General features: G+C 36.4%; 1 protein-coding gene across 4 annotated transcripts in view; it reads right to left on the bottom strand.

Moving 5' to 3' along the window:
- Positions 1-22,575, bottom strand: part of PTPN3 (protein tyrosine phosphatase non-receptor type 3) — a 150,526-nt gene that overhangs the window by 54,434 nt on the left and 73,517 nt on the right. Inside the window, exons 3-9 of one of the 4 annotated variants that reach the window (XM_030502421.1) lie at positions 16,640-16,747; positions 16,461-16,518; positions 15,295-15,373; positions 13,813-13,857; positions 12,862-12,914; positions 3,309-3,429; positions 951-1,038 (exon numbers count right to left, since the gene is read on the bottom strand). In XM_030502421.1, coding sequence (XP_030358281.1) covers positions 951-1,038; positions 3,309-3,429; positions 12,862-12,914; positions 13,813-13,857; positions 15,295-15,373; positions 16,461-16,518; positions 16,640-16,747 — 552 coding nt within the window. Of the gene's footprint in view, positions 1-950; positions 1,039-3,308; positions 3,430-3,631; positions 3,654-5,572; positions 5,696-12,861; positions 12,915-13,812; positions 13,858-15,294; positions 15,374-16,460; positions 16,519-16,639; positions 16,748-22,575 lie in introns of those variants that run through there. The other 3 variants (XM_030502429.1, XM_030502438.1, XM_030502447.1) reach the window with 3 other exon arrangements.

The raw sequence follows: 22,575 nt of genomic DNA, 5'->3' as shown, positions 1-22,575 counted from the left end.
ACTGCATGTACTTTAGCTGCCCCTGCCATGATACAGCCAACCTAAAGCAGGGCAAAAACCTGTATTATTAGCACTTAGAGCTTACTCCAGGTTCCTGCTTTTAAAAATCAATACTGATTTAAAACAGCTTTAGGAGAAAAAACTGAAAAACTACATGATTTAGCAGAAATAAGGATTAGCTGAACACTTGATAGGGATTACTTAGGCTAAACTACTTTATTTTCTTCGGGAGCTTTGCCAGAAAAAAAATGCATTCCCCACTCCCCCCTGTCCCAGTCCAACATACTAATCTCCCACGCTATTTGCTATAATGAATTCTCTGGTGTTATACCTAAGAAATCCAAAACCAAGATTCTATGATTCTATGAAATTCCAGCAGCCAGTGAAATACCATGACATGTTTCTTATTAATGCACACCCTGTATCTGAAATATCTCAAATTGATTTTTAGTGGTCATCTTCCACACTGTTACGTACTGCTTAGATTTAGCCTGGAGTCAGGAAATAGAAGAACAATTTAAAAAACAAAACCAAAAACCAACAAAAAAAAAAAAAAAAAAAAAAGCCACAACCATACCTTCTATATTCTTAACAGAGAAAGTGAACTCTTCAAACATCTGCAAACTACATCATAATACTAAATGGAGCATTCATTTTCTTTCATGCTAAGACAATCACAAACTTTAGTAAAATTATTAAGTAAAATATTTTGCAGTATTGAACAATTTATGTTAAAAATACACTTACTTCTTCAAGGAAATCTAGCTTAGATGGTTGAAATTTCAACACCTATGTTATATCACAAATGTATTTAAAAATTACCCAACTCTAAATAAAAAGAACACACATTAAAGTCAATACTTCAAGGCTAGTGTTTTTTTCTGCTATTAAGTTCATGTAAAACACACAATATTTTTTTTTCCAAGTGAAAAATCACAATGTAAACATACTCTACCACTGTGCAATTCCACTCCATAGAATTCAAGTGTTCGTGCTATATTTATGTAGCAGGACTCTGCTTCAGATTGCTTGAGGCCACTGAAAGAAGGAAAAAAGAAATATATATTGTTCATAGTCAAAAATAAAATATTTATTTCAAATGTGGAAAAACAGAAGAAACCCACAGCCCAGTGTCTGACAAATAAACCTCATTAACTAGTGCCACGAGTTCTTCAGTGGTGAGGGCCATCCTAAATTCTTCTCAAAAATGGAGCAAATTACACCTTAGCTATTCTGGACCTGTTCTTCTGAAAAATGATTTGTATTTGTTTTGTTTAAAGGGATAAGCAACCAATTTCCCAATAAAAACTTCCTTTATGACAAGAAGCTGTATCTGTAAGTATTTTATATTGTATAGCCTCTCGCGAGGAAGTAATTTAGAAGAAAGATTAGAAACAGGAATGTCTAAAAAACATAAGGAGAGAAAGAAAATTAAGTTACAGTTATGAAAGTCACAAAGGAACAGCCATCTGAGTTTATCTACTATCTATAAATCCTAAAACACTTTTTTCTCCTGCCACTAGATATGAATTACACTGCAAGACTTACAAGGATTCTATCTTTGGGTCTTCTAGAAAGCTTCTATGACTCTGATACTATTTTTTCCCCAGTGACAAGAACTCAAAAATCCCCATACCTCAAATAAACATATTGTATATCTTCATAGAAAGGCTACGTGGAATCTACTAGGAGTTTTCAAAACCAAAGAATCCAATCAGTAATCCATTCTCATCAGGTATGTTACTGGTACTGATCTAGTCAAAATCATGTCTCAGACATAAGTATTCACTATTGAACGTCAAAGGAGGATGCAAGAAATACTGCCAGCATATGCAATAATTTGTCTGCTTCTCCCTGCACTCTGAAATAAATAGTATTGAAGAGCAAAGTTTCAAAAATGTGTTAATAAAGAAACATTTTTCCAGTGTAGTCTGCTCAAGTATTTTCATTCAGAACTTCAGCTACCACCACCTACTCTAAACCTCTCAGTCATCAAGGCTCGACTCTACCGAAACCACTCAATGAAAGCATCAATTTTATTGAAAAGACCCAGAAAAGAAAGGCATCTTTCCCACAGACCTCACCACATCTCTGTCTGGACCACATCTCTGTCTTTTCTCTGCAGGACACAACCAGCTTTGTATCTCTGACTATGACAGCACTAAATACATGAATTCAACCAAACCATGAATTCAAACCACTTCAAGACTCTTCAGAGTGTCTGATATGATGCTTTCTGAAGAAAAGCAGATTTATTCATGCCTGTTTACAAGTTTCCCTCTAAAAACTTCTGAGCCTACAGGAAACTGCTAATTAATTTGAAAGTAGAGGGCTTCTGCTGTTGCATTCCTGAACATCAACTGCTAGGAAAGGAGTCTATGTTAGGTACCTACACAGAGAGAATGGTTGCACTTAGAGTTCAGTGATTATCTCTTTTTTGCCCCATAAATGACAATGCAACATGCATGAAGTTCAGAACTACTCACTATACCCACTAGCAGTAAAGAAATAAGAGGGAGAGGTGAGAGTACTGAAAGATGACAAGAAAGGTTGAGAAATATCCGGAGGAGCTATTTCAGGGTATAAATCAAAGAAAGTAGGAGAGTGGAGAACTAGCTCTGTTGCAATAAAGATACAGACAGAAAGAACAAGTCCATGGAGACCGGGATTTCATTTGCTCAAATGCTCACAGATAATTTCTTAGCTTGGCATATTTGCATTCAGCTTACGAGTATCTGATCAACAGTGCTAATTCTAGAGCTACAGTCTTACAAGAGACAAATCAGCAGGGTCAGAAAGAGCAATTAGCAGCGGACTGACTGGAATAATCTGTTGTAGTCTTTATATTACATTCAGGAAAGTGGAGAGAAAGCACAATGTTAATTGAAATGTTTCATGTTTGGTTGGGGTTTTTTTTTCCCCACTGACAGACAAAAAAAAAAATTAAAAAAATAGGATTTGAAAAATAGTCAAATGTCCTTGATCCAAAAACATCCTCAACCATCCAGTACAGCATTCTAGATGGTTGCAATTAATAATGGAGAAGGCCAACTGATCTACGGCTTCTTATAGCTAGAATTTTATTTGAAATTTATTTAAACAAGTTAACATATTAGCATCATACTCTGAATATGATTAGAATACCAGCTACATAATAAAACCAAATATTTCTTTTAATAGAAGCTATATGAAATAAAACTGTTGTACTGAAACTACTAAGATCTTTAGTCTTCCTTTTGGCATCTTTTTTTTTTATTTTTTTCTTTAAAAACTCAAGAGCTGAGGGAAAACTAAAACGTTAATGTTACCTGTGTTGCTCATGTAGTGATTCTACTTTGGTAAGAAAATCTTTGTTCTGCTCTGGTATAAAGCTGTAATTTGACAGATATCCTGAATGATGTACTGAAGCATTATAGTCTCCAAGTTGTGCTGTTAGGAAACAAAAAGCAGATACACAAAGTTTTCATAGTTAATTGATTATTATTCAGAAGGAATTCCTTCTCCTCATTAAAACGCATACACATATGGGGAAATGCAAGAATTACAAATTATTTCCCAACAGACAAGCAGTGTTGAACACAGGGATTTGTATGACCTCAATGAAGAAAGGTTTTTTTCAAAATACACTTACCGTAACTATAATCTCAGACAATGAATGACTCAGTACTTTATTTAGTTGTTTATATAGCCTCACTTTTGCATCACAAGCTGTACCACCACCAGACAGGCCTTACATGCCATAGCTGCACAGACATACAATACTGCAACATTAGAGAAAACCAAATTGCTTCAGTAAGAGACGGTAAATGAAATCAATTTGATATACATTTGACTATAACATACTAGAAGTCTTCAACAAGATCTGTCACTCAGAAAGCATCTACTATTCACACAGTCAGGTAAAAACTGTTCAAGCTACCAACTGTGGCTCTATCCTAATAATTAAATTGTTAATTTTGCCTCAGCTGAACACGAGTTACTTTAAGCACTAGAAATAACTGCTAATTTGCACTAACATTACCAAGCTGCTACCAAAAGTAAATATATGTTTACAGCCAAATAAACTAACAAGTTCCCTAAAACCTTATACCTTCAAAAATTCTATTAATTCATAGATGGTTTAAAATATTTACTAGACAAAAGCTAATTCTGATCCACAGTTGGTTGTATATCTGAAACGTAATGAAAGTACATATGACCATAAGTTTATAGCCTCAGTCTATGCAAGTTTTCTTTAAAAGCTAGGTTGGGTTTATATCCTGCAAAACATATAAAAACCTTTTACTTGTTATAAAGATGCAAGCTTTGGGGCAGCAGGGAGGTTGCTTCAAATAAAGTACTTTTCTATTTGCCACAAATTTACCTAATTTCAATTAAGCAAGTAATTCAAGCCCCATATTTCATGAAACTATGTTTTCATTAAATAGCTGAGATTTAACACAAAAAATTATCGTATGTTTAAGCAACTAAAACCTGTACTAATCTGCTTGTTCTCTAAGGACCATGAAATACTTTTTATAAAGCATTAAAGCTTCCCAGAAGTTACTTATATGACTTGTAAATTAGCACAACAGAAAGTACTTATATAGACTGCAAACAATCCAGCATAGAAAGCCCCTCAGCTAAATCAAAGTTAAAGAGTCTACTTTTAGCAACAATACTACTACCATTATTTTCCAGAAAATGCAAAGTATAAAACAGTAATTTAAATTATTCAGGTTAGGGGGTGGGATGGAGGCAGGAAAAGTTGTGGACTTTAGAAATAACTTACAGTTACAATAACTATGGAGTATCTGTAATACAGGGGATAACTAATACTTGCCCAGCTACACATTCAAAAAGCATGATTTATATAGCCTAGAAAACAGAATGTGATACAAAACAATTCCCATACAAATGCAGTCAAAAGCCACTACAGTTGCACACCTAACAGTCAGCATCGAGGGAAATATTTAAATCAAAAAAAAAAAAAAAAAAGGAAGGATAAACAGTAATTTATTTTGAATGCAGATGTTCTCGCAATGCTTAGCCTTTTCTTTTTGAAAGGTAGCCTGAATTTTGAAGTATTTTACAAAATGGCTGGCAAAAGACTAAATATTTACCATTAGAACCAAAACACATATTTGAACACTTCTGTCAAATAACATTCTGAAGAAGAAAACAAAACAAAAAACCAACGAGACAGAAGATCCAGAAGTACAACAGGAAATGGAAATAATTTTTAGGAATATCTGTATATTAACAAAAGTCCAAGTCTGCCAAGACTAAGGCTATTGTAACAGTAAAAACAACAATTTTAAACTTGCTGAACAAAACAGGTATGTTAACAACTGCTTAAAAATAAAACACACAATTTCACAATGACAGTAGTTGATTGAAAACTTTTTCCTTTATTAGTGATTAACACAACCCGTCTTTTCTACGAAACACAGTCTACATTTTTAAGGTTTGTTGCAGCAGGCTTGACTTACATTCTTTTCAACAGGAAGAGGCCAGATTGCCAGAAATAAGACAACGTAATTGTCCAATTTTATTTGCATTAGGCAAAAAATACTTTTTACTGTAGTTTTACCTTCTCTAAAGAGGGCAACTGCTGTTCCTTCATGCATTAAAGAGGGTAAATGCTGTTCCTTCATGCATTATGAGGTAGAGTCTTCTTGGTCATCTTCCAAATATGGAGGGTGCTCAGGTCTTTTTTTCCTCTTCCTCCTAGCTACCTGAGGTCATGTCAACAAGGGGGAGCAGTTTAGAGTACTACTTGCTTTTTCAACTCCCCAGTCAACTGTCACAGTTGAAGAGAAACTATAAATGCTGCTTAGTAGACATCTTGGAGAAATAATGATCTTGTGCAAAATTTAATTATCCAAGTTGGGGGAAAAAAAATTAGGACATATCAAACCTCATATGTGAGGTTTCTACCTCTTCACTGGATTTCTCCAGAAAAGAACAGAAGGGCAGTAAAGACCTATTTCTAATTTGAGAAATCACAAACCACATTTATTTGAATATCAGATTCTTGTATTTTAGAGTTCTATGTCTAATATACAAAGCTTAAAAAAAAAGGAACATCATGGACCATTCATTTAGAAGGTCATATTCAATAAAAAGAGGACACTTATTTTTATAATTCTTAATAAAAGAATAGCGCAATAGTCAAGCAGCCACGGAATAATTTTCCGTGGATGAATTCCCATGTTAACAAACCACAACAGTAGTTGTGCAAACTCTCAATACAGTAAGAATTTATAAATGCTTGAAAAAAAACCCAAACCAAATAATCTTGAGATCATGTATGTTCACATAGGGTATGAACTGCCTATGCCTTACTGAAGCCTAAACAAGCCATCTTTTCTCCAGAATGTAAAAAAAATTCGTTCAGTTAGAACAATGTCAAGGGTATATATTTTTTTTCTCTTTCTCCTGGCAGCAGAAAGACTTTTGTGCAGGAAGGCATCAAAGAAAAGGACTAATTCAAATGGAATTCCCCACACACACACACAATTTTATAAGGTTCAGATACAGAGAAAGAGAGGACCAAGAAAAAGTGTGTTCATGTAGTACAGATACATTTTAATATGAATTTATGAATTCTATGGGCATACATGCATCTTCCCTAGAAAGAGAAACTGGAGTACCAGATATACAGCTGCATTAAGGGGGGTGGGGGGAGGGTGGAGGAAGGTGGGGAGACGAGAGCTGACACATATGGAAGAGAAAAAAAAGAAAGCCATTGAAGCCAACAACTCTTATGGTAATTAGAGAGGTTTCATTTATTCAGTGGTTTCTTCCAAGAAACCAATGGTCAGTTGGCTTACATACTAGGGTAAGGCAGCACTGATCTCATTTCTGTCTTCCACTGTCCCAGAGGGAGGGTGCAAGGAAGACAGAACCAGGCTCTTCTTTGTGTTGCAAACCAAAAAGATGACAGCCAACAAATTTCAGCACTAGAAATGCAAAACCGAACTGGAAAGGCCCTGAGCAACATGATCTGACTTTGAATAAGCCCCTTCCAAGCTAAATTTGCCTGTGGTTCTTACGTACATCAAGCTACTTTTGACATTCAAGCTTTCTGCTACATGACCAAGATAATTATTTATTTGGTTCCAGTTTCAGACATCAATTTTTTTGTTGTTTTTGAATCTAAGAGTACCAAATAGCACCATGCCAATCTGGCTCAATTTCCAATCTGCCCCAGAAAACATGATAGTAGAAAAGATAAGCCTTTAGCTTTGTATAATTTAAAAGGTGACTGATTTCTACTTGTCATCGATGTGATATCCTTAAAGATACAGAAGACAAGTTAGTTTCCAATTCTAAACAGTGTGCTTGTAAACAATAATAAAAAAAAATCTGCATACAAAGTAATAGCACCAGAACCTATTTCTGCATATAGGCATTGCAAGTAACTACAGATGTCCGATAGCAAATGTATGAATTGCTTACTGGCTAAGCATGAAGGGAAATCAGTTACAGATAATATGGACAGTTCGGTCCAAAGGAATCCTTACAATAGCTAGTCCTTGAAAATACATTTAATATTAACTTTCTAAAGACCCAAGAAGTGTACCAGAAAAAAAAAATCAAGTAGCTTCACATTGAGTTCATAACTTTTTGCAGGGTTGTCTATTTTAAGTGACATGAATAAAGTACAAAAGCCAACTGAGTTGCCTGTTTTTAAATGAGGATAATTAAATAAGCAGATCAGGTCCCCAGTGGAACAGAAAATAACGAATGGGACAAGTCTAGCAGATAGGCTGTATAACTGATTTAGCTTCTATCAAGGAGTAAAAATCCTCAGATACAATATTCCAATCCAGGATCAAAATATCCAGGGTTATATGACTGGCCTCCAAATTAGGACAGCAGTAATGACTGATGTGCTGAGATGAGCATGAAATATAATATTAGAGGCTAATGATAATTTTTTCTTCATATGAACACTGAGCTACAAAAAGAAAAGATATTTCTTAATCTGTACAGTTCAATCAGTTTACACATTTTAAGTGATCACTTCCTGGCACAAATAGAAAACAGAAGAAAGATGATGCACTGCATAGCATAAGCTGTTCTCAACAGTAACTAAAGTATTCAGGTATGAAAACACTTCTGGATTCAGAAAATAATCCATGACATCATAGTTAAGTTTCAAAGAAACAACATAAAAATGTAAACACTTCAGGAGAGACTAAAAAGGAGCACTGAAATCACAAAAATACACATAGATGTAGAGCTTAAAGACACCATGTTGAAAATGATTATCAGAAAGGGACTCCAAAATGGACCAAAACCCTCATAAGTGGGTGCTGAGAGAAGGAAAGGTGTTTCAGCAGTTGGAGCCTGTATCCAAATAAGGACAAGAGAATGAAATCTAACCCACTCAGCCACTAAGTAAGCAAGCAAGCATGATGTCCCTACTGGACAAGTAGAACTAAGTATCATGTGGATAAAACTAACCTGTTTTGTAAAGGAAAAAAAGTGATTCACACTCAAGAGACCTTAAAAATGTTCGATTCGGGGATGACTAAGTAGCTGCTTATAACCACTTAATGACACTTTGTGGTAAGACAGAATGAGAAATTAGGCATTAATAAAAACAAAGGAACATTTGTAGAAAAAAAAAAACAAACCAACAAACCAAAAACCAACTACAGATACACAGTGGTGGTCTCCAAGTTACCTAGTATCACTCCGGAATGAAAAATGAGTCAGTCAATGTAACACCGTTTATTAAAATACAAAACAAACAAAACCCCAGCAACTCAAACCCCAGTCACTGTTAAACAACAAAATCACAAGTAAAAAGAACAAATTAGAAAAAGTGTTATACTGAGTTGCTATTTCTGCATCTCAAATACAGTGTGGACTTCAGAAACCACAGAGTCATTGTCAGAAAAAGTATTGAAAAAAGCAAAGTATAGTCCAAGGTACAAAGAGTATTCCTCTTACAAAAGTATGGGCATAAAAGACTTAAAGGAATAGTTATTAGTACTCCCAACACATTAAGAAGTTTTGCAGAACCAATGCATCTTGAAACTACTCTGACCTTCAATCATCTATGTTGTGTCTCAGCATTCCACAATTTTCATCATGAGTATAATACTGTACTACATGGACCTTAACTTTGGGTAACCATTCTTTTCCCCTTTTTAGTTATGTTAGACAAAAATATTTAATAGGTTCATCACCTTAAAAATACAGAAGAATAGTACCAAGCCTACAAGGTGCTGTTGATAGTCAGCTACTTCAGCTACAGCACTGACCAATACCCTAACCTGGGATTCTCCACTCCAGAGATTACAGCATTGTACTTGAAGTGTTACAGATTCAAAAAATTATTTGTGGCATAATGCAAGAACACCAGACAAACAATAGTTGAAGCAATGATCCCTTGAAGTGGCCTCTATTGCCTTACACAAGTATAAAACATAGTTAAGGGAAAACAGTCCAAAACAGCTGGAGAGCTGCTGTATTTGAACTGTCGGGACAGTCTTAGAAGAGCTGTTGTACAAAGAGATGCTAGCAAGCTCAAGAGAAGCAATCTAGACCACAATGAACCATATGGAAGAAAATGGGCATGTATTACAATTAATCTCTCTAAGCAGATTTTATTGGCAGTTTCATCACCATCACAGAGATGACACTCTGCTACTGGTGATCACAGGTAAGACATGATAAAAGGAACCCGTGAGTGAACAGCATTGCTGCAGGCTTAAGAAGAACAGATGGGACATGCACAGAATCCTCATCCTACCCAACATATCTGGTAAATAATTTCAGACAACGGAAATTTAAGTCAAAGTCACCTTTATTCTTCCAGTCTGATTATGATTCTGAGCCATGAGGGCTACAGGTGCCCTGGAGAGTAGCAGGAACCTGACTGACCTCTGAGCAAATCTGTTTACATGATGACCTTCCATGCACTATTTCACTTTACAGAAGCACAGGCAGGGAGCACACACAGAGAAATATCCCCAAATGATATTGTGAAGAGAGACAGGTCACCATAAATTAGGAAGTCTGAGGTTTCAGTGTAACATCTATAAAAAGAGAGAGGGGTAAAACGAAGGCAAGTTGGAAGAGCTGGCAAAAAGAACATTGATGGAGGAATTATGTGGTACAACTCTCACTGGGAAGCTGCTGTTGATGTTCCTCTAAATCTTAAAGCCCACCTCCTCCTCTAGGATCTCAGTCTTTTGGTGTACTCAATATTCTAACAAACTCTCTTATGCCTAGTTCCTGAGGGACTTGCACACTAAGTTCAGTTTTCCCAAAATCCTCACCTGCCTTCCGTTTCTTAGAAGAGGTTAAAGCCCATTTGAATCCCAAGTAACCAGCCAACCCCTTCCTGAACAAACTCCCAAAGATAGATAGCAGCATGATAGGGAAACCTCCTGGTTCTCAAAGCAGAGCTGAGAGAGGAACAATAACACAGGAGATAAGAGAAAGACCCTAGCCATAATGAATCACTGAGCAACTGATGCTCAGGAAAGAGAAAGTTAGAAGTATTCATAACATCTTATGTTGGCTTTGTTGCTGTGCTTTAGATACAAGTCCCAACCCAGCAAAGGATTTACGCACATAAGAGCATATTCCCACCAACCCATGGGACTTCTTACATACCAATAGTTAGTCATTTAAATACTGTTCCGGAAATGTGAATTTCCTACACAAAGTGATAGAAAACAAGTGGTGCTAAATCAGCTTTTTGTCATTTTAAGTAAAAACCAAACCAACCAACCAGTCAAAAAAATGGATGCACACACTGCATAGGTCCCTTATTTAGTTTTATAGACTATACAACATTCCCATTTTACACTAGTAAAAACCAAGATGTATGATTTATCATTAGATTGGTTTTTTCAGTATGAGTATCCTTCAGACTGAACAATTTTGGAATTACTTAAAATACCCCTTAATAAATTCTCCTTTAAAAAGGATTTCAAAAATCCATTGATCATTTCTGTCACAAAGCATATTTACTGATAATAAACTAACAACTTATTCAAGTGTCTGAACTGTATTCATAATCAAGTTTAGTCACATGCTACTTAGACACAGTATTCACACCCACTTGTATTCTCCTGTAACTTAGCACCACAAGACAACAGGGTGTGCCACAACAGTGCAGAGTAGCACGTCAGAGCTTTACTTGAGAATCACAGTGCTGAACCCAAACACCTGCACAAATGACAATACAGAGAAGCAGCACTCAGAGGCACCACAGACATCACCACCAATTGTCCCTTTGCAAAAACTCAGACAGTTTGTGAAGGTAAACCATACAATTGCCACATGTGAAAACTATAGTTAAAATAGCAAGAGCAGAAATATCAAATGTCAAGCTTCAATGAAAGACATCTGCCTCAGCCCTCCTGCCAGTGACAACTGCTCCACCTTTTAAATAAATAAACATAAGTTTGACAGACAATAATGATTTCCCTTTCTGCATACCAGGGAAGTCAGAGAAATAAGAACGGCCTGAAAACCCACAAGAAGTGGCAGTAATAATAAACAGCTCAGGTAGAACTGATCCAGCTTCAGACAATGGCTTTTTAATAAGCAGATACCTCATATCCCAAAACTTTAACTCTCCTTATTAAGTATGATTAGAAGTTAAAGCACCAAAAGAAAACTATTTAAAACAATTTAAGTTGACAAGAGTCCTAGCAAGCATGACTAGATAAGGAGACCTACACAATCAGATTTCAGAAGGTCTTTCCTATGCCATCGCCTTTAAGTAAATGGCAACAACTTGGTAGCAAAACAAAAAACTTTTGTTTTTCTTTTCCTTTAAGGGAATATGTCTTTCATATGCTTCATGCTTTGCTGAGGCAGAGAATCATATAAACAGCAAAAGAAAGGCCATCAGCTAACAAAAAAAAAAAAAAAATAAAGTCGGATTTTTTTTTATTATTATTGTTTGGAGTTGTTTTGTGTTTGTTTTGGTTTTGACTTTTTTCATATACATATATATTTACGCACACATTCATATATATTTTTATATATGTATAAAAAAAGACCCCCAAAATCACACCCCCCCTCCCCCAGACTGGTAATAATAGCACTATCTTGAGTTAGGAAAACCCAATTATTCTAGTTTGCCTTCCCCTGACAGTAGTTTTTACAAATAGACAAACTCCACTAAACCCTCAACCTGTTGGGTCTGGTTTTTTGTTTGTTTAATGAGAAAGTAAAAAACAGCTAGAAGAAGACCTATCTGTTTAGGATGCCTGTAAGGCATAGAATCAGGCACCATTTTGGTTTTCCTACAGAAGACATTGTTCTAACACACCCTTAGACTTTCATTTTGCCAGTTGCAGGAAGACAAGTAAGTTCTTGTACGTAGAGTCACCTTAAATGTACTGCAAGGTGTCAGACAGTTTTACATGACTAACAACTCAAATTCCTTGGAAAAAAAAACCAAACCCTACATAAGAACATTGGAGTTTCTTAATCACGAGTTTACCTTCCCCTTAACTGTTCTCTAGATGATCTCTTATTTCCCTGAAAACATTTCCCCATAGCTGTTGTAACACACACTAAGTTTCATTATTTTGTTTCCAATGACGATGAAAGCCTGCCTTTTTTGTCAGCAGTTCAAGCACACATAAATAAGAGCAATGTTTCTCTTGTATCAACTTTGTTTTTTCTAAAGACCTAACAAGTACACTTTTTCTATTTAGAGTGACTGAAGGCTTTTTTAATAACGTGCATCTTCTTTACAAAGCATCACGATAGCATTTTGAATATTCCACACATATATAAGGAAAGAAATCTTTCTGTATTTTTCAGTGCCACACAGCAGAGAAGGTAGTCAGTCAAAGACACTTATTAACAAAATAAGAATTGGTTATTACTTACATTGTACTGCATACGATGCCAGAACAACAGCAGAATTAATGGGACATGACAACCTGGAGAGGGGGGAAAATGTTTTTATTTAGACATAGAATGTATAAATGTCATTTTATCAATGTCTCTGCAATTAGTTCAGTATGTGAAGACTCATTTACTTCAAAGAGTGTCTGATTTTTTTCTTACAAAGTTTGATGGTCAAAGCACAATAGGACTGGACATTAAAAGCTAGTTGCTGTGCAACAGCTTATGTGAGTGGAAGTAACTAAACATTAAAGGACATGTTCGTATTCTTGCTGGATGCTTATTCAGGAAAGCAAAAGGATAAGGGATTTTTATGGAGCTCTGGACATCACTTTAATAGCTGCAGTCTGGTGTACTTTAAACTAGACACAAACACTAAAATTAGCCAAATGCCAAGCACAAAGACAGCTCCAATCTCATGACCAAAAGTGACTCCGTAGAAGAAAAAAGCCAACACCTAAAGGCAGTTTACGTCTGGCAGCAGATACTCAGACCTCCTTTTTCCTCTCAAAAATGTATAATCACACAGGCAAAGGAACCACTGGGTATATGTCCACCACAGAGGGAATATAATCCCGAAATCCTGAGAAATGATAGCAAGAACCACACTTTGCTACTCCCTCCCAGTTACTCTACTAGACAATGGGTCCCCACATTTGGAATACCATGCCTGGCACACCATGTTTTACAGACACACAGCATCTCCTACAGCTCATTCACTACAGGGTTGTAAACTGTTCTTCATAAATGAGCTATATGAAAATTCATAATGTTTACCCTAGTAATTTGATTTCCTTTTAAAGCAATATTTCACAAGGTACATTTTTATAGCAACGATACCCTCAGAAAGAGGCTTTTTTTTTTCCTTTGGTTTTATTTTGGTATTTAATTGTATTTTAAAAAGAATTCTAGAGAAACTAGATTTCTTATTACCTTCCTTCCACAATATCAGTCTTCAATTGCAGGAAGAATAAGTGCCTAGAACAAATTTTTTGGAAAACAAAAACAAACATATGTTTATTTTCACATTTTAAAGGTATGGTTTAAATGGTTACATGCATCAGTTTTATTTTATTAAGATTTCCTGGCAAACTGTGCGAACAGATGAATAAACCTTAGTGGCATTTACAAATAACGCAATCATACACCCACTTACTCTCATAACAGTTTTAAAGGTCTTTGGCAGTCTGTACTACAACTCCAGGACCAGCATTAATGCCACAACAAACACTACAAAACCCAAATCATTACAGAACTGAGCTCTTTTACTCCCAGTAATAGTCATCTTGGGTATAACTTAAAAAGAAAGCCAACCCCAGACTGTGGTAGTCTATCTTGGAACTACTCAGTGGAGGACACGACATTTCTCAAATAGCAGATGCTGATGAAAAGCTCTGAAACAGTTGTCCAAGAACAGTTCAGCCTTGCTCTTATTAGTGTGTTTGACAATGTTACTTTATAGTAATACTGGGGAGTTGGGATGTGAAGAACCATAAAGAGAAGGTCTTTGAATAATTTCAGTTTAAAACTTCAGAAAAGCTTACAACTGCATGATTAGCAAATACCAAAACAAGTCAACAGCGAAGTTTTCTACAAGAAGTATCATTTAACATGATCTACTATTTCTATTCTCGAATCACTGAAATTAATAACGACAGTTACAAAAAAGCCAGATTAATGGGCATATCTGAATTCTAAATTCCAAATGATAAGCACTGAACAAGTATTCAGTTAAAGCCTTGTGACAAGTAAATTGAAAATTGCCTATAATTCAGGTACCCCACCACCCCAAAACCTCAGAGACAGGTTACAAAAGTAAATTTTAAAGGTCTATTATAAACTGAAACATTAGAGATCTTTGCATGTTACAAGTAATGGGCAAACTAGAAAACAAGAACTGTTATCTGTCCTTCCTGAAACAAAATAAACCTCACCCTCCCACACCCTCAACATTAAATCTACTACACATGTTCAAAACTGACTCAGTGTTGATACAAAACTTCTAACAAACCTAGAGCACACAGACAGCTTAATCATTGAACTTCCCTCTTTTTTAATCTTTGCATCTGATTAATTAAGGGATCCGGAAAGAAAAGGAAAAAAAATGCAATAGGTAAGTACTTCAAGTAATGAAGGGGCTAAAAAAAGGGGGAGGGGGAATCCAACATGCAAATAAACTAACTGCCATTTTTGCACTAGCTTATACTATTGGCTGTATTGTGGAGTTGTAGACTATGTATAGCAGAAACCATTCATTATGAGCATCACATCGAGCTGCCAATTCCAAGCACATTGAATACAAAAAGTATAAAAAGTTTTCAACCTAAGAAAGCATAGTTTGTCAAGCTGTGCAGATGGGAAAGGAGGGCTTTACATATTCCTAGACCATGGAAGCAAACATCAAACAGAAGTTACCTGGTTTGTTCTTGCTGAAGCGTGTTAGGATCAGGTATAAAAAACCTTACACGAAAACGAAGGGTGCAGGGAAAACCTCCTGCAATATTTTAGAAGAGCAAATCAATTTTTTGTTTTAAAAAAAAAGGTTCTATTTCTATACTTATAGAAAAAATACATGAACCACATAGAAATCTCACGTGTTTTTCTCATGAATCTAAAAGAAACCATAAAAAGTGTCTCCTGATCCCCAACACCAACTATGAAAAGAAAATACTCTCAGAATTTGTGATGCTTTCATATAAAGTACTTTGTATATGCTACTTGACATAAAAGGCATTAGACAGGTATCTTTACCTCGTAGGTATTAGATGAGAAAAGAATTGAAAATATATTGTAGCATCTCAATTGGGATAATGTGCAATTCTATCTTACATATAAATACAAGAATAATACAGAAGTTCAGCATGTTAATATTATGTAATTTTATTTCAATTTGTACACAATCTATAGCATATGGTAGAAATAAGAGAGCTGAAAAACATAACTCAAATTTCACAGCACGAATTAGGACATTGTCAGTCAGTCGTCCTAAACTATCTGGCAGGGTCATGCTGGCCAGCCTGTCTTTCTTGGTAAGCATTCTGTATTACTCAAAGCTGTTTATAAACAAGACATACTAGAACAACACATGCACTTGGAAGCATGTAGTGTTGAGTTTTTGTTTGGTTAGGGGTTTTTTAATAAAAACAAGCTTTTTTTTTTTTTTAATTATTATTATTCTACATGAGACAAGAAATTGACAGAACCTACACATGAAACCGGCTCCACTTCCCTCAATCAAACCTCCTCTTCTTTATCTTCCCTATCAGGAGGAATTTACTGGCGCCATATGACAGGACTACTGCTTTCACAGCCATGATGCCCAACACTGTTCAGATGTTTAGATGCTATTACAGCACCAAAGGCAGTGACCTACCAGGTCTTGTTAGCACCCAGTTAGCAGTAAGAGGTGGAGAAAGCTCTGCAGAAAAGACTGGCAGACAAACAAGCCTTGTTCGTAAGGAAAATCTACCATCTGGACACTAATTCACAAGAACTGTATTTATCCTAGTCATAAAACCACAGAAAAGCAGGACTACACAGTTACAATCAAGATTAAAAACAATATTAAAAGCAAGTCTTACCTTTTAACTGTTTTCTAATAGGTTTGTTTGGTTCAAGCCATCGCTGTGAAATGAAAAACTGTTAGATGGATTAAAAATATTTACAAATTAACACTATTTATGCTTGTGTGCATGTATATGTGTGTATACATACGTATATACACATACACATGCACACATTTATTATTTACTATACTTACAGGTGAATCTACTGAAGTTTCATTTTGCTGTAAACCAAAATATTCTTTCTCTGTCACACCCAACTGGTTATAGGTCATATCCAACAAAATCTGTCCAGTGTCTTGTTTCTGAAAATGAAAAAAACTTTAGAAGTTAAGCTCTGTAACACTTACACATTTTGAGGTACAATTAATTGAAATAAATGTTGTGGGCGCTTTGAAATAACTCATGAATAAAAATAGCTGCTAATTCAATGGTTCAAAGTTTATCACCAATAAGAACTTTCTTCTGATAAAAGTATCTTTAGTTAGTTTGTTTTTTAAAGAGGATTCCTTCCCAAAATACATTAGGCATGTGAAATCTCAATATGAATTGACATGAACTCAAGCCCTCGAGATCGGTCCAGCAACTCAATTTTAAGCAACCTCTCGTTGGACCACAGTCTGTAGTTCTCAGAAGCACAGCCTGCAAGGGTGGCTTACAGCCACATGGGGCTGCTCTGGCCTCTGCCGTTTTCCACATGAGCTGTCAAAAGCCAAAATCAGTATACACCAGGACAGAGAAAAAAGGGTAGGATGCTGCGCTCCAGCCATAATATCCTGTCCTTTAGCCTGAACTCCCACCTGCCCCTCAGCTGCCATTCAGCCAGTATGTGCTTTCTGCCTAGACATCTCTCAAGGCAGGTACCACAGAAGAGCTGGTGCAACAGGGAATTATACAGGCAGCAGAGATCCAGAAATATAAGCATAGTATAATTTTCCCCAAACCAAACCAGTAGCTCCATGCCATGGCATTGTGGATTAATCAAATTCTGCCAAGGAACACTGTGAACCACTTCTATTAAAAAATCAAAGAAAGAAAGAACAAAAACCACAACCACAAAAAGGAACAAACTCCCCTTGAGAACATTGCAATCCTAAATATGCTAATACATAATATAATAAATAGTTTGAAAAGCTGTATGGCATTTTATGTCTAGATTTTCATATATGAAATTGCTGGACAGAACAAAAATCAGGCAAGTTTGCTTGCTATCTGGTTTATTCAAAAAAACATAGCAAACTAATTTTTCATGTGATCTTCCAAATCTTACTCTTAAAAGCAAAAATAAAATATACACGTGCAAACAAAAATTACCAGAGGAAAATTATTTAGACTGCAAAGACAAGCACTTTGTTCTGAAACAAATTTCTTAAAAATTAAGTTCTGATTTAAGTTCTGATTTCTGAAGCAAATTTCTTAATCTTTTGAAACAAAGGAACTCATGTATAAGCATGAAAATGATCACATTTTTGTGGAAGGCCCCCGTCTTACTCAGTGCATAAGAATGCCCACTTAACAAGCCAATATTGTATTCAATTCTCTTTATCTAGACCTTGTTTATTATACAACACTCAAGTCCTTTTCAGATGACAGATTAATCTTTTTTGCTTTTACAGGGTACCATACTGTTGTAATTGAGTGCTTTAAATAATAACATATCCCATAGTCTTCCCTTACATCATAGAAGCAAACTTCCTATTTAAAAGATGGGAAAAGAAGGACAAAGATTAAAACAGAAGACACCCACTTGGCTACCTTATTTTGGAGGATGGAATATTATCCAACACTTCCTACTGCTAGATCAAATGAGCTACTCCCAGTAGCTCATTTGTGATAGGAATGCTCAGTGTTTCCACATCAGGCTTCAGATGTAAGGTACGGTAACAGCCAACTGTTGGCCTCCTGTGGAAAACTGTGCCCATTTTTCCTGGATCAAAGTCACATATGAAGAAAACAAGGTAGGCACCACTCAACTGTCTTACATATGAGACTACCCTCTCCCCTCAAATAGTCTCCCATCTTGTCTAACTTCCATAACAAAAGGCCTTGAAATAAATGTGAGTCCACTCAGGCCTGTAAGTCTTCAAAAGCAGCCTTCAAAAGCAGCAGCTCTGTCCCCTCTTCCTTCCTCAGCTGCACATTCCTAATCCCCGTCTTCTGAACAGGTTACTGTTCTCTAGGATATTCAAATCACAGCACTGATCAAACCCATTTTATTTTACTTAAATAGTGTAGACCTAGTGACAGGTAAGGACCACACAACCAAGCATTCCTCATCATGCACAGCCACACTGCTGTGCATCTCTGAGGCAGCTCTGTCCAGCACCACCAATGAGGTGGGCTCCGCTATGAAGGCCTGAGATTTGCTGTCAAGATATTATCCGTATGTGTACACAAGAGGGCCCTATGAAAACAGCAGACATCACCTTAACCCTCTGAAATAATGGGCATTTCCTCATGTGAACATCTTTAGCATTGTCTTACTATACATATCATATTCATTTCCCCAGGGTTGTGTTTCTATAAGCAGAACGTTAAAACCCTTTCAAGTGACATCTCATGACACCAGCACTGCTCAGAAGCATAATTGCACATCTATGGTGCATACTTCTAACACGAGCTAAATGAGCAACTGAAGTCATATTGTGACCAAAACCAATAATTACAGGGGATGAGACATACACTTTGTTGAAAGAAAGTGTTCAGGCATCTCGGGTTTCATTACAAATGGGGCAGAAGACCACAGAGGGCAGATTCTTCTGCTAATTTTCTCTTCTCTCTGCATTTCAACACTTTCAGTCTCCTTTCTTTGCAACGGCATTATGTTCTAATTCCCTTCTTATTTTTCATGCTTCTGCTCCTTCATCCCAATTCAGATGCCTTCATCTTCTCTCTCCCCACCTTCTCACAATTGCATGCTCCCCTCTTCCCAGCACACACAAATTGCTATGCTTTCTGTTTCCCTGCGAAGACAAGCAAGCTCCCTGCTACTATATTCTTGCTCAGCAGCCAAGCTGAGCAGCAGTGCTCTCTTCGCAATACTTCCTGTGGGTCTCCCAACCTTAAACTCAGCTGCCCAGACAGTTCTAGTCTCCTCCACCTACATACCTACTATTTGTTTCTCTCCACATTTCCTATCAAAACCAATTTCCAACACTACTTTTCTGTGGCTCCAGTTCTTGCTCTCTGGTATTAAAAGCACTAAGTTTCTTACACACTGCCTAGGTAAAGTACCCACTCCAGAAATCTAAGCTAAGTACAAAATGTCATTTTAAATTGTTAAAGTCTTCTTCAGTTGTTAAAATTCTAGAAGCTGAAGGTTTTTGGTTTTCCTCAAGAAGAATCTATATTTACTCAGCTTTGTCTTTAAAAAACATCTGAATTATTTTTCAGCCTATATACTTGAAAATAAAGTTACCACACAGCTCACGCTGCACAATGTTCAATCTATTTTGCACATAAATAGTTTTGAGATCTAGGTGTATAGTGAGGCAAGCTAAGCATGTCACATCCCTGCTTTTGAATTTTGACATCTGTTCCAATACAGTCCATACTACAGTGTACTCTAATAGTACATGTCAAATACTTTACAGCACACTGTTCTCATTGCCCTCCACCATAGGAAGAGGGCAAACCAACACGAACACTGTTCAGCTAAATCAGGCATTAGAACAAAGTTCTCCTTAACCCTGTCAACCATTGCAGCAAGTAGTTAAAGCATTCTTAATAAAGCTCTTGCCTTTCTACAACGAGAGAAAAAAACAGAACAACATGCACTTTACACGCTAGCCTCTTCTGTTGCAATGACACAAGCTCTTAAGAATTTTAATTTTTTTCTACTAAAAAGAAACATTTCCAAGACCTTTGCTTGTTTCCACCCAGAAGTTTTCATTTATTTCATGTTCCTGACATCCACCAATCCTTATTTTGAACTGTAAATAGCTTTGCATCAACCACTATGTAACCACACATTCACCTCTGTTTAAATCTTCCTTGAAATATATTTCACCTTATGTTAGATAGGCCAAAAATTAATATTTAAAGAAGTCATAACTAACACCTGTTACATTCTGCCTATGCTGCAACAATTTCCTGCTCTACTTAGGGAATTTACATTAGTCAGGTTTAATTTCTACTAAGCTACACTATTTTGAAGAGAAAAAACCCATTCATTATTTTTAATGTCATAGAAGCTGGGGTGATCAAGATCCACTGTCCTAACTGCTGCATTAATCTAAGTGAAGACTGCCAGCTCGTTGAAGTGAAGGGGTAAATATTCAAATAATCATTTCCAGTTTGTCAACTTCTACACGTGGTACAAAGTGACATTTTAAGATGACAGTGCAACATCCCCCTACAGCACATGCCCTTGTCCCTCTCTGCTGCAAGAGCTCTGCCCCCACTTTCTGGCAATGATAACCTCAAAGTTAAGCGCCACCTAAGCTTTTGCAAATTTAGTCTCACTTCAGACACAACACCTGTTGCCCCTCATGTGCTGTTTGAGGTCATTCTTTCCTAATTCAGCCCGTTACAGTCATCTACCACCAAACAGCTTGTGTCCTTTGGTCCCCATATGCCTATGAGCTTGAACTGCTACGCTTTCTTTTAATTTCCACACTAATTTTACACACAGCTAATTTATTTGCTCTTCTGCTAACTCTGTCCTTTTCTGTACCCGGAATTTATTTACTCACCTGATACTCTTATTCAGAGCATGCAAGATTTTGTTTAGCTAGAATAAACAGAACAGCCTCTTCTTTCCTTAGGTCCTGACTTTTGCAGAGCATCCTAGTTGTACTTTCTATGCCTGCCTGACTGGAACTTCCCTCTTTTGTCTATGAGTAGCTAGGATTCATGTATTACATTCCCCAGAAGATGGCCTCAATGCCAAGACCAACACTGTTAATACTTCCTTGACATTGGCTGAAGACTCCTGTCCAGCGCTTAACAGTGCTCACCTCTTTTGGAACAATAACACATGAGCAGCTCAGCCTGCAAACTATTGGTGTTCTCCTCCTCTGTTGTCTGCAACTGAAAATTGAGCTTAAAAAACCCCATTACATCATCTTATGAAAGCTATCGAGTTTACACTACTGATTTCCCTCACTGCAATTACTCTTTATTCAAGATAACCTACCTGATATCTCATATTCCTGTATCCTTTTTATTGTTAAGGCCTCAAACGTTACTTTTTTGATTTACTGAAGAAGATTCAATAGCAGCATTTTAATGAAATTTGACAGTCAAGAACCCTATTAATATCCTTCTTCCCTTTTAACATCTCCTTTACAGCAAGATCTACTGCTACCTCTTGAGCCAACTCCCTGCTATTCCCATAACTCTTCTAGATTCCATACACTCCAGTGCAGTATTTTCCTATATAAAGGTCACACAAAATATTTATCCAAGCTCACAGAGTTTTGACCCACTGCATTTCCTCTGTGTTAAAAATGATTTAAAACAACAGATATATGAGGTTAGTCATTCCAGTTCTAACTTCAGAAAAATTTCCCCTCCATTAATTCTTTCCTTCAGCATTTATTACAAAGTCAGGCCCCACGAAGGGCTAAGACTAACAAGCCTGCTGTAAGTCAGATCACTTTCTCGCTGTCCTCACAGGCATCATCAAATTTCATACCATCTTACTGTTTTGCAGTCAGAGTATACTAATCTCTACCTCAATATAAAGGCAAAGACTTGTTGCCAGCCTGAAACTTCATATAGCAGTTCTTTCGACATGCAAGGACACAGATAAGCACGTCTCATCTTATCAAACAATATCCATCAGGAAAACTTGGTGACAGAGATCCAACAATTCTGCACCCTTGCATTTTACTATGAGTGGCTTAAAATTATAAAACTCACACCCACAAGCAAAAAGAACCTCTAAGAGGTATATCTCTGCCCATAATTTTAAACATACCAACAGTAACTGTTGGGTTTAATTGCAAAAATCATGTTCCTTCTCAAATACTGGAAGAAGGAGTAGAGAAGGAAAAACATTCCTTATGATTTGAATTTCAAGTGTGCAACTTCTCTCATTACTACTGCCTAATCATTTTATCTCTAGAAGGAAACCCTATTACCAAAAGCCAACTTGTTGAAAAGCAAAAATCACAGGTACTAAGACAGA

This window comes from Strigops habroptila, chromosome 1 (assembly GCF_004027225.2).
Source record: "Strigops habroptila isolate Jane chromosome 1, bStrHab1.2.pri, whole genome shotgun sequence".
Classification (NCBI taxonomy): domain Eukaryota; kingdom Metazoa; phylum Chordata; class Aves; order Psittaciformes; family Psittacidae; genus Strigops; species Strigops habroptila.
This window is presented reverse-complemented; position numbering and strand designations above follow the sequence as displayed.